The sequence below is a fragment of the Maylandia zebra genome, linkage group LG7 (assembly GCF_041146795.1).
Source record: "Maylandia zebra isolate NMK-2024a linkage group LG7, Mzebra_GT3a, whole genome shotgun sequence".
Classification (NCBI taxonomy): domain Eukaryota; kingdom Metazoa; phylum Chordata; class Actinopteri; order Cichliformes; family Cichlidae; genus Maylandia; species Maylandia zebra.
In genome coordinates, this window is record NC_135173.1 from 24,440,168 (window position 1) to 24,453,309 (window position 13,142).

The 13,142-nt window shown below is 38.8% G+C and overlaps 1 protein-coding gene across 1 annotated transcript; it reads right to left on the minus strand.

Annotated features, from left to right (window-relative positions):
- Nucleotides 1–1,315: 1,315 nt before the first annotated feature.
- On the minus strand, nt 1,316–7,100 carry cpa4 (carboxypeptidase A4). Its single transcript, XM_004564464.6, has 11 exons — nt 6,977–7,100; nt 6,141–6,222; nt 5,544–5,678; nt 5,338–5,436; nt 5,144–5,245; nt 4,789–4,890; nt 4,335–4,445; nt 3,791–3,881; nt 3,228–3,427; nt 1,970–2,054; nt 1,316–1,634 (listed from the first exon to the last, which is right to left on the minus strand). The coding sequence occupies exons 1-11, from the start codon at nt 7,039–7,041 to the stop codon at nt 1,447–1,449; spliced, it is 1,260 nt and encodes a 419-aa protein (XP_004564521.2). The 5' UTR covers nt 7,042–7,100; the 3' UTR covers nt 1,316–1,446.
- Nucleotides 7,101–13,142: the final 6,042 nt, after the last annotated feature.

Sequence of the window (13,142 nt, forward strand, 5' to 3'; positions counted from 1 at the left end):
TGAAACACTGTGTGCACAACTTTCATGTTACTTCCAGGTAAGTGAGACATCCTCATTATTTCTTAGCAACAGCAAAACCCTGAGAAACTAAAAAACCCTTCATGCTGGTGATGCTATCGTCAACCAAATCCTGTGTTCATTTATTTAGATAGTTCTCTATTTGTGGTCAGTTTGTGTATTTGTGTGTGTATGTGTGTGTTCACTTATACAGTAGTTTATTTATAATGCATTCACATATTTTCCTGTTGGGCACGACTGCAGTTTTTAACAATAAAAGTTTCAATACCGATATGATGCCCAGAGATGTATGAGCATAGACTCTGCTACAGCAGTCAGTTGGAGTCTGCTCTATGCATGACATATTTGACTGATCTGGATAGAGTCCTTGCTAACTTCAAGCTGGTGTTCCACAAAATCAAATTGCAGCATTATTTGAAATGAGATCTAGTCTAGACTGTTCTGACTGTGTGTGGTTCTTCCACATGCTACCTGATTGTTAAATGAATAAATCGCTAAATTGTAAAAATATCTTCAAAATTCAATCAGTCAGTTCAATAATTGCCAACAAACAAGAGTCAAAAGGAGGATAATCTGTCTGGTTTATTCTGCAGGAGATGATGTTAAAAGTCTGATCTATAGCTCCAGCTGATGACAGGACCTGAAGGATCTGCTGCTAATGTTTTAGTGCCAGATACCTTTAGTCCATTGTAAGGAACCTATATAGGCTTGTATCTCATTTTATATGGGTTCTTTAAATAAATATACTGAACTTAATGAAATATTCATTAAATGTAACTTATATTTCGAGTCATGAACAAAGAGCATTCTTTGAATATATGTCCAACAGTCTATACTGAACAGTGGTTCCTCTAAAGGCTTTTCAAGGATTCTTGATGGATATTCTGATTTCTGATTGTTTTAAGCCATCTTTTCCACAACTACCCTCAGATTTGCTATGGAAGCCTGTTCAAAAAAGGGCTTACGATGATCTGAGTTACTAAATCGTTTAGTTAAATAGGAGCAAACCACAGTAGTGGCATAGAATCTGAAATAAAATAGCTCAAATTTTATTCTGTGAAACTGAAATGGATTTAAAAAAATACTATCTTAGCATTTTGTGTAAAAAATGTCAATGTTAAAGACTGAGTGAATGCTTAATTTCTCTACTTTTGCTAAACCCAGCCAGTAAATCAAAGTAAGGTCAGATATAAATAACTGATCATAACTGCCTCATTTCCCCTCACACAATTAATCTTTGCACTCCCAAATTATTCTTGTGTAAAACTATTTCACTCAAAAGAAGGACTACAAGGTCTGCTGAAAGACAGATAAAACGGGTATGTTGGGTTTTTATTGGTCTCACAATGATAAAGTCGAGGAAGCTTTAAATTCAAAGCTGAGTCAGCCAATTTTTAAGTTTCTCCTCTATCTGTGGTTATACAGTCCTCAATAAGGATGGTCACGGACATACTCCATGATATGCTTCAAGGCCAGCCATGTCTCTGAGGCAGTGGGGATGATCTGATCAGCTGGCAGGATAAAACCGTAGCGGCCAGTGTCCCTCAGCTCGAAGGCAAAGGAGTATTTGATTCCCGAATTGTAGGACCAGTCAATGCTACCCCCGCTGGCTTGATCTGAGCACGAAAAAATATAAAAGATGTATTACTAGCAAGAATACAAGAACTCTTATTAATACTGCTAGTCATAACAATAGCTATATCACTTTTAGTTTTGATTTGGGTTGTTTATTAAGCTATAAAACATAACGTGAAATGGAAATTAAAAAAACATAGGCACAATAAATAAATAAATAATAAAAATAACTGTGCTTGCACTCGAGCGAGTATTTATTTTCCTCAACCAATTATTCTGCATGATTGCAGCTCGTCGTTTCATTTATCCATCTGTAACTTTAGTATTGAAGTCACTGTGTACTGGTCTGGTTAAATGAGAGAAAAGATTTACTTACAGATGATATTGCAGATGCTTCCAACCTGGTAGGCGGTGCCATAGAGAGACGTCAGTTTCTGCGCTGCTGCTCTGCCAACAGAATGCTGCAGAGAAGCAAAGCGAACAACACTGTAGCGAAGAAGCCGTATCAACTCCTCTCCCTTTATTGGCATTGCCCTTAAAGCCAACTTTTCTCACTTGGTTGCTGCTTGCAAACAGAAGGACTGAAGAGCTGCTTACAGCCAGAGCTGTGTACCTAACACCATGGTGAACTAAACGTGGAGGTAAAAACATCTCACTTGCCCATCAGCTAATTTTATTTTTTTGAGACTTTAGGAACTTTGACCATGCTCCATTGTAACAGTTTTTGAAACGATCAGAGAAACAGATGATGGGAACTGAATCCTTGCAGGCTATTTGGAGGGAGAAAATCACCCAATGTCCAATTACAAGAACACAGGCCACAAATCACTGCTGATGTAGGGGTGGCTGTGGCTCAAAAGGTAAAGCAAGCTATGTACTATTTGGAAGGTTTTTGGTTTGATCCCCGACTACTCCACCCTGCATGCCGAATGTGGGCCGTGGGTAAGATACTAACCCAAGTTGCTCTCTGATGCTTCCATTGGAGTGTCAAAGTTTGTAAAGAAAATACTTGATTGATCAGGTAGAGTAGAAAAGTGTTGTGTAAGAAACAGTCCATTTACAGAGAATACACATGATAGTGTAAAATCAGGGGACTTTATCATCAGTTGAAAGTGACTCTCCTGTTCAGGAGTTTTACAGTTCATGGCAGCTTGATTAATATAGCCCAAAACCACAAATTTGTGTCACGGGGGTTTAGTCATGTATGAATAACTGCAGGATTATGGGTCCATTAGGCATTTTTCTCAGACTTCATTTGCAGTGCTGTATGAATATGAAGCAGAGTACTGCTGAAAAAGAGCGTACCTGGCTGAGTTAAGGCAGACAATTTGTCATGTTTAGTAGTGATGAGTTTATAATTCACCTACCCCAAAGCTAATTATTCACATTCACAGCTATAAAACTTTAATTAGGTGGAAAATTGCAATCCCCAGCTGAATGATATCAACAGTCAAAAAGCAGCCTACAGGAAGACCTCAGATCAGGTTATCAGACCAGAATCCTTTGTCTTTTTGACAATACGCATAACTCACAGATGACACTTACTTACCTCTCGCACGTATAAGATTACTCTTGAAAACATTGTTTAAGCAATGGCAAACATTTCGAGCTTGCTCTGTTTTCTGCTTTCTTACCAGCTCGGCCTGATGGTTTGCGCTGCTACAGACATAGCCGTAGGGGTACATGAGCAGCTGGGAGTAGGAGTGGACAGAAATGAAGGCCTTGAAGTTGCCGTGGCTCTGGATCAGGTTCACCACGTTCTTCACCTCGATCTCAGAGTTCGCCGAGGGGCCGTGGTAGGAATCGGAGCAGGGGTAGCTACTGGCACCGGGGCCTGGACATATCGCAGAGAGATCATCACAGAGCAAACGCTCACAAATGACAGACATATGTCAGAAGTTTTTTGTAACATCTCATTAGAATGTAAGAGGGCTTAAGGAATTTCACTGAAGTGTTACAAGCAAACATTTTGGGTCATTGGGTATTCCAGAGGAATCCGGTTCATTCAACTACAACAATTCTAAAGTCTAAAGTGACTACAAGTCTAAATCCTTAACACACGTACCAGCGGTTAACAGTAGTAGTAGTAAATGATGCTATTCAGATTCTTTTTGATAACAAGTAAAAAGAATGTGATTATTTACCCGGCAGGTAATTGACAAAATCATGAGATGCATTCAGTTTTTATAATACTGACCACCAAAGCCTGCGTCCCAGTTCCTGTTTGGATCGACTCCACGGCACGCATAGCCAGGGTTCACAGAGCGGGTCTTGCGCCACATCCGATCCTGTGTTTCACAAAACGTCATTCGGTGTGAATCATCATTTCTTTTTCTCTCTCAGATGATACTGTATTGATGGAAAACAAACACAGTTCTACTTGTTTCTGCATGACTAACATCTTGCTCTTCTTTCGAGTATCTACTCTATATATGCGACACATAAATAACATTATCTTTTTTATTTTTATTTTTATTTTTATTTTTATTCCTATTTATTCTATTTATCCCCTTCGTATATTTTATTTATATTGTCTCTGTATTTATATATATGTGTGTGTGTATAACTCTGTAACTTCTGTCGGTGCTGTGCTTTTTTGGAAATCGAATTTCCCAGAGGAACCCACCCGAGGGATTAATAAAGTTCTATCTTATCTTATCTTATCTTATCTTATCTTATCTTATCTTATCTTATCTTATCTTATCTTATCTTATCTTATCTGAGGAGTGCCAGTGACGTACATTGGTGTGGGAGAAAACATAGCCATCAGGGTTGGCAACGATCAGCATGTAAAGATCCATGGTGTTCAGGAGGGAAGTGAGGGAGGCGTCGGTACCGTAATCCGTGGCAATCTAAGCAAGGATGAAAGGTTTTGTAGAAACGTAGAAAAAAAGACACGCTTTCACATATTACATATTTAAGATGAAGCTTTATAAATAAGGTAAACAAGGTCTGCGAGAACAGAGAAGAAGGAACTGATTAAAATAAGAAAATGATAGGAAGGAAAGTGAGGCCCAGTGCACTCAGACAATAACTCATGCTTTTTTAACATAAACACCCAGTAATATGTTTAAAAGGAAAAAACTTAATAAGTACAGAAAATTAATTTGGTTCAAAAGCACAAAGTTCTTGCAAAAAATAAGTCAATTATGATCATTTAAATTCAGTTTACTCAGTTTAATTGACATCTTGTACCTTGTTGGCAGTCCACACTCCAGTAGCCTGAGTAACCCATTCTCTGGCGTGGATACCAGTGTCAACCCAGATAGCAGGACGATTGTAACCACCGGTGCTGAACTAAACACGAACACAGATTCAGACATGCTTTTACATTTTGCTTCTAAAGGTGCAGTCAATCACGATTAACACATGTAGATGTATGCACAAAATAAAGCGCATCCTCTCTTTACCCCACTGTGTGAGTGACTTGATACTTGATACCGGATTAATTTTATTAGATAGTTAATATTAGCTATATTTGTCCACATTTTTATAGAGCTCAAAAGTGCAGTGCTGCTGCATTCTGTGAGGCATAACCAGAGTATCTTACCTTGAGCACATACATGGGCCTGTTCTCATAGGACACCCCAATATGCTGCTTGGTGATCAGGTTAGGGTAATCGGCCACCAGCGTGTCCATCCAGCTGTAAATCTGCATAGATTCAGTTCTGACATTAAAACACACATAGGTACACACAAAGTTGACTGGATCCAGTCATGTTTTTTTTCTCTAGAGCAGCATACTGTATTGAGATCATGATAGGCTCCAAAGTTTAAGCTCCTGGTGCTGCGTTCCTTCATCTGGTTCGCCTCCATCTCAGCTTTCTCTTTGTCAAGAAGTTCCTGCAGGTGACAGGCAGGAGATTAAAAATTCACTCTCTGTGCCACCGAGTCTCCCAGTGGAAATCAGCTCTATGTTAATACACAACTGTGTTTTGAGGATGACAGACCTGGACGTTTTCAATCATGACGGTGAAGGGAATGTTGTGGAAAGTAAGGTGCTCCTTCACAGGGATCAGACTGAAGCGGGGCACTCGGATGTCCACAGGGAGCTCAGTGGAGACTGGGTCAAGCCAGAAGTCCACCTGTAAACAGATGCGCAATGAGATATCACACATGGGAATGAAGGAACATGCTGCGGGGAAGTCCTGTACATGTTGCATCTAGCATATTCCATAATAAACTAAATAATTTAGAAGAATTCAACTTAAGATGTTTCTCCAGACAGAGTGTGCTGCTGTAAGATCTATCATCTGTAGTTGCTTCAATCTTAAAGGAGCAACAAAATATCTTATTTAATAAATAAATAATGGCAAGGTTAATGTCTGGGAATTTAATGCAGTAAAAGGTGAAGTCCAAAATGACTGCAGGGCCAGAGACGAGCACCTAACTTTCTGTGTTAACCTTCGACCCAGCTGAACTTGATTTGCCTTTTGCGCTGCTAGAAAATTGATGAGAAATCACTTGGCACAAGCTGCCGAGAAAACATGAACATCAATTTCTGTGCTGTTTACCAAAGCTGTGCGTGTGTGTTTGCGTGTGCATACCTCCCACTCCTGCGCCGTCTCCAACGCCTGCAGGAGATGGATCTGTTCCTCTGACTTCACATTGACCCGGATAACCTGATCTCTGCACATCATTATGTTAAGTTTGTAGTTAAAACTTTTAAATGCTGAAATGTGAGCTCAGCAGAAGAGAAGAACTTTATTTATTGGTTACTGATATAACAAGCAATTACTGGTGCAGCACAGGTACAGACCGTCACTATATTCCTTAATGAGACTGTAGCAGAGACTTAAGCTTTCTCTTAGCATAAGCTGTGGATTGTGCTACCATTTGAATAACAGTTACAGATACAAGAACAGTGCAAGACTGCATAGCTGAAAATCTCCTCCACATAATCTACCAATTAATACCCTGGATTTAGAGGGATGTCTGGTTTTAAAAAGGTTTGCAGTTTGTTTTTTGAGAGGATAAAAGACATGACACAAAAGTTTAATGTAAATAGGTATTGGTTTCTTTGTTAGCAATTCAGCTATAACCTGCAGAGTTAATGAACAGAAAAATACTTGACATTTGCAGCCAAATGGAGGATTCCTCTCTTGTACTGGTTCTTTTATTTAGAAGAAGGTACAGTTCAAAAAATGCTTTCACCTTAACCACAAATAATGGTTATTCAGATTATTGTTGTTGAACTGTGCACTGTTGTTATTGCTGTGCAAAAGGTTAATAAGAAGTTCCTGCCAAAGCAAAAGGGGACCGAACCCTAAAATGTTATTCTGCGATTCCATTTTAGTCACTTTAAACTCATAGTAGGAGTACTAAAGAATGACCACATGAATTATTAATAAGTAAATCATGTTAGTGTGCACTTTAAACTTACCCAGTGAAGCCCTTTTCAGCTTTGGCCGCAGCCACAAGCACCAGCAGCAACCAGAGGCCTTTCATCTCACCTGTATAGTTCTGGACTGTTCAAAGGAAGCAAGTGAAGCACCTGCTCCTCTGCTCTCCTAATATCCTGTGGATGCAGGTGGGCTGTTCTCATACGTGTGAGTTAGGTCACTCTACTGATAATGACACAGCTCTACTGGAAAAACAGCTATTTTGAGCAAAGAACATGCAGAGTAAGCACTGATCAGTCTTTTCAGTTCTCAGGAGCAGATAGTGGAAATTTCCACAGATACAGTATGTTAGTGGCTTTGGTGATTTAGTCTGTTCTCATTATACACTCTAGTCATCATATGCAGAGTGTCACTTGGAAAGCAGCCCACAGATTAAGGCACATTAACTGTCATTATCTGAATATCACTGTTCTGGATCATAGAGGTTAGTCATGAATAATAAGCCTTTATACACACAGACTGACTGAATGAAAAACGGTTCAGATTGTGTGACAGACGATGTCTTTCTGTTTTTTTGGCCTAAAACGACGTATGCATGTTGCTAATTGCTGTTAGCAGGTTAGATGTGAAAGTTTCAGTCAAAAAGTAATCCTTCATTGTTACACTGCACTTTTATTTCTTCTAGTTTTTGAAAGGTAAATACACAAAAAACAGATCCAAACTAATTATAGTGATTTGTCATATTTCCCAGTTTATTGTAATGGAAATTTCTTTATTTTATGTATTGATCACTTTAGTAATAGTAATATTACTTTGTCACTTAGTTATATATACATATAGAATAGCATCACAACTGAAGTTATGCTTATCACACTTCCACAGTGAGGCCATTGTGAGTAGGCCAGAGACATCCAGGCGCCATGTGTGAAGAGGGGCTGGATTGACAGCGTGGGGCCCTCCTGCTCTTCTCTGGAAGCAGGGAGGCAACAGCTAAGTTGCCTCCCAGTCGTAATTCTCTTTTGGAAGGGAAGGTTTCACGGACGTAAAGATGTAAACACCTGATCCATGTTTACTTTTGTCCCAAAGGCAGGGCCCTAGAGAGCTCAACACAGCCAAGCTTTCTTTGGCTTAACTGGCTTAAAAAAAACCCCTGAAACTCCAGTTATCACAATCTTTATCAAATTTTCTGTTTCCTTTCTTCTTTAGGTTCTTTGTGGGCTCACAAGAAAATGGGCGTCTCATGACTCTTCTTCCACAAGAAGTGATCCCTGTGAGTGCCCACATGATCAGAAGATGGGAAAATAGTGATAGAAAAATATAAATGATAAAGAATATAACAGTAAAATCAAACACTGTTGCAAATAAGACAAGATACTTTTTTTCACCAGAAAACCAAAACGAGTCATACCTTTAAAACCAGTCAGAGCGGGCACGCTCCGTTTTGTGTAACTAATTTTAAATCCCTCTAGAACCGCAACCACATAAACTAGCGCAATAATTTTGTTTTGCATATGAAACCGGAGGAGTTGTACTTACATATTATGCCATCAGCTTGTCCTAAGTCAAGGTTTCCTTCCACATATAGCTTTGCAAAAATTGCATAAAAAGCATTTGCAACAACAAAAACATAATATTCCAGAAACACGTTCAGCTGTTCATTACACTTCCTACGTTGGAATAGATGTCAGCACGAACTATGCAGGGTTTTTTGTTTTTTTTTTACCTTCAGGGCCTTATGATCCTGTACTGGTGTTTGGCTTTATGCTTTTCTATATCGTTTCTGGGATGCTTAGACAGACAGGCTTTTTTTTTTTTGCATCAGCCGGTTTAACAAAACGACAGATTAAGTAATAAATACTTGCATATGCACAAACTAACCAGCAGATGGCAGTGCATTACTAGAATAAAACAACAAGGGAAACTACCATTTATAGCTAGGGTGAGTGATGTCAGGATGGAATTACCTTCAGTCTTAAATTATTCATCTCCAGCTGAGGAACTTTTTGTTTTTGTTGTTTTCACCAGTCCTCGTTTGACTTATAGCATAGTTTATAATGTGCATAAAATGAAAGGGCAGAGTTGTAATACAGCATAAAAAAACAGCAACAAAACTAGTATCCACCTTTTAAATGTGAATACTTTGCAAATATAGTTGTATTACATTTTGTTTGATATTTAAAAAATCATTGTAGTAATTGGTAGATTGGTAGATAAACAAATTATGAAAAAATACATTAGTTGCAGACTTGAAACATCCACATCATTAAATGTAACCAGCTGATGTTACTGAAATGTATCAAATTAAACATCTCCAAAGTACTCATGGTAGACCTGAAATATAGGTCAGCTAATTAATTTTCAAACATAGTTTACGTGCCATCCACTGACCTATTTCAATGGCCATCTTACTCTGGTAATATTTAATAACCAACTCCTCTTTTAAGAAATCAGGCTGCAATATTGTTCCTGAGCATCTCTCCCAGCATTTCTCGAGTGGGATAAACACAATCATATTTTATTACTGTTCGCAGAGGATTTGGGGTTTGGCATTAACTTATTCATGCTGATATCCGCAGCATTGATATCAGGCTGTGCATCACTCAGCCTCCCTACTCACATCAGCTGCTGTGACATCCCGCCAAACCCTCCCTGACTCTCAGAATTAATAAAAAGAGGTTTTAACATGTCACTTCCCTTCCATTTCACTCCCAAACAATCCCACGAGACAACGTGAGAGGAGGGGGTTTAATAGGTGTGGGAAGTGAGCTGGGACTTTCCATCTTTCTTGCCATGGAAATTATTTATTGCTATTCCTGCCGTGTGTGTCTAAAACTTTAAGGGGCTCTACATGCAAATGTGGGTGTAGTTTGCTTCCCCATCTCTTTGTCCGCTGTCATTTGCTGCTAAAAGATATATGAACAAGGCAACTCCCAGCCAGCTTGCTCTACATGAGCTCCTTTGCTGGGCTATAAATAGATCCATTGACATTGCATCCCATGGGTAAGCAGCCTCTCAGCATTTCTGAGGTTCACCGGTAAATTGATCATTATTTATTTACTGTATTGCTCATTTGTACATCTCATTTATGAGCAGATGTCACAGAACATTTTCAAATGGTAATGAGTCTTTTTGATGTCTATTGTCGATGTTTACCATTTACAAAAAATACAGCATGAGAAACAATATCACAATACTAAGAAATTTATAATCAGACTAATCCAATGTCATTGGGGGTTTTTAAAAAATTTTTTAGATAGTCTTGAAAACTAGGGTGCACAAAGACTACATACACTCACCAGTTGCATCATTAGGTAACCCTGTTCAACTACTTGTTAGCATAAATCTCTAAACAGCCGATCAAATGGCAGAAACTCAATGTATGCTGGCATGTACAGTCAAGATGACAGGCTAACGTTGAAACCGAGCGTCAGAATGGAAAAGAAAGGTGATTTAAGTAACATGCTTTTTAACCAGATGGGCTTGTCTGAGTATTTAAGAAACTGCTGATCTGGTGTGATCTGATTTCCCACACAACTATCTCTATGGTTTACAGAGAATGGTCAGAAAAAGAAAAAATATACAAGTTTGTTAAAAATTCCTTTTTCATATCAGAGGTCACAGGACAAGAGCCAGATGGCTTCAAGTTGATATGAATAGAAATTCAAGTAATCACTTGTTACAACCAAGTTATGGTCGGTCAACCAAGATGATTGTGAAAGGAGTCCGATACAATGAGTCAGTGAAACTCACTTCAGACGCTCTGTAATTTAAAGATGTGAGAATGTAATCGAACTGCTGATCAGAGGGAAAGTGTGATTTATAGGATACTCAAGCCTAACATTAGCTGGCATAATGTTAGCTTATAAATCAGCTGTTTTTGTGACTTAGCAGGTTGTCAGCTGTCTGATGACAAGAGGGTCACATGTCTAACCTGCTGACAATAATTAATTAAGACAATATCAGGAATCAGCGAGCACATTTATGAATGTTTTTGCATGCATGAGCCATGACTTCAGTTCAGGAGATAGGGCTCGAGGTGAGGAGGAAGAGGATGACGTGTTATGCCATTTGTGTTTTCTCTTTCCTTTCCATTTTGGCTTCTTTGGTGAAGGGGAGCCTTTTCAGATGATAAAGCCGAGATAAATCAAGATGCGATCCATCATATCTTCCCTCTGAAGGTGCAGACACAAATTAAAACTTGCCTAGAAGTTCTCTCCTCCTCCACCTTCGGCGTACTCCATGTGTGGTCGGTTTCTAGCCACATCTCGGCTGCTGTAGTCAAGACAACAGGACAACGTGGTGGCTTACGTAGACCAGCAAGTGCGTCTATGCATTATTATTGTTATTATTAGATAATTCTAAGCTTATGAGAATGCAGCTGTTAATTGGAAGATGTAATTACACACTCAATCCATAATTATGAGTACAGTATTCTGTTTTCTATTAAATAACCTGAAAGTAAAACTGACCATACCTTTAAATCTTGTGTTTGCAGTACCAGTGTCGGTCTGTGTTTTCTAATCTTGGTCAGTTTTTGTAGTTCTTCTGAGTGCTCTTTGTTGTCACTTCCTCTTTTACATTAGCACATAGTTTTCTTTTGTGTCTCAGTAAATTGGACTTCTTGTTTTCTCAGCGTCTACAATATTTACACCTGTTCCCAACTATTGCAATGTATTTAGCCTTGTGTTTGCCACTCTATTCAACCTGTAGTGTATCCTGTTGCCTTTCCTGAGTTTCTCCTCATGTCTCTCTCCTCTTTGCTTTTGCATTGTCATTCTGGTTATTATTGTCTTTCAGTTCTAGTAGATTTTTTGGACTTTTATTGGTGGATCTCTTTTCACCTTCATTAGATCATTAAAGACACCTGTATTCTTTCTACTTTCCTCATCTTACCCTAAAGCAAAATTAGTTGGCAGTTGGCAGTGAAAAAGGTTAATAGCACAAGCAATATTAAGTGGCACTTTAAAGTCCCATCTACTTCTCTATTTACTTTGACACTGAGGCAGAGCCAGTCAACATTTATTAAGCTGGAACCATTATTTATATTTATCTGGCACAGAAACTGATATCTATTTTTTTTTCTTTTTGTTTATTTTGTTCTTTCTCTGAATAGCAAACTGTTGTAGGGAAGTCATGTTTTGTGTATGAGTGTGTATGTGGGAACAACAACGCTAGAGAAATGGATCCAAAAAGTTCTGGAAACATAATAACGGATGTAACTCCAGTTCAAATTAGCTTCACAGTGGTCTGTCCCCTGCTCGCAAAGATAATCACACAAAAAAAGGAAAAAAAATCGATCATTTTCCCATCAAAAGTTCTTGTCCTGGATCTACACATTATTTTTCTGTTCGAGAATTAATGAAGGATGCATTAAGGTGCACTCAATCATCAAGGTGCTGCTGATTTGAAAACATCTATTAATGTACTAAATATAATCAAACCTCCAAAACAGAGACGCAGCTTCTTTGTTGACAGGAATTTCCATTCACATCGACTTTGTTTTTAAAAAAAATGCATTCAGGCGTTTACACTGATCTGCATAAAGATTTTATAAGCTCTGAAACCGAGCCATATCTCTAGAAAATCGTCTATGGCACTGTCACATTTATATTCTCCATTTTTGCCAATTGAGTCTTGATGGAGCTGTACATCTGTGAGACATCACAGATGCAAAGTCTGGCTCTGCTAGCTTGTTCTCACTAAATGAGGACGAACTGTGAATGTTAACCGTCCCAAGGCACATATTTTAATGCTGAAAATCAGCATTTTCCCCCCCTTTTAAATGTTGTTACTTCTGCATACTCAAGGCGACATATCTCCCCGAAGACAAACTCATTACCTATCCCTCCCTGTCAAGCGTCTGAGCTCACAGCGAGCTGACAAACTGTCCTTTGGGCTGCTTAACTCTGTCAAGATTCCAGCACATATTAGGCTTGTTTTTCTTTTTGTTGTTTTTTTCATTGCTTCACTGCTGCCCAGAAATCCCCAAGATACATCCTGCATCAAAACCATTTAAAACCTATCTAGTATTGGACTTAGATTCCTCAGTCTGGATTGGATGATGGGGGACTTCACTCTGTGTCAGACTCCGCATCATTGCATCATGCCTTGAGATTGGTTCATTACATAATAGACTAAGAAAAGACCACAACATCCCAGGAAGGCCTCAGCATGTGTAAAAATAGATTGGTAGGCACAAAACAATCT

What these genes read in the sequence shown, in the direction of transcription:
- cpa4 (XM_004564464.6), bottom strand. Translation starts at nt 7,041, where the DNA reads ATGAAAGGCCTCTGGTTGCTGCTGGTGCTTGTGGCTGCGGCCAAAGCT. An exon ending in GCTGAAAAGGGCTTCACTGG is followed by an intron (nt 6,223 to 6,976) that starts GTAAGTTTAAAG and finishes AATGATGTGCAG; the next exon opens with AGATCAGGTTATCCGGGTCA. An exon ending in AAGCATCTGCAATATCATCT is followed by an intron (nt 1,635 to 1,969) that starts GTAAGTAAATCT and finishes TTTCGTGCTCAG; the next exon opens with ATCAAGCCAGCGGGGGTAGC.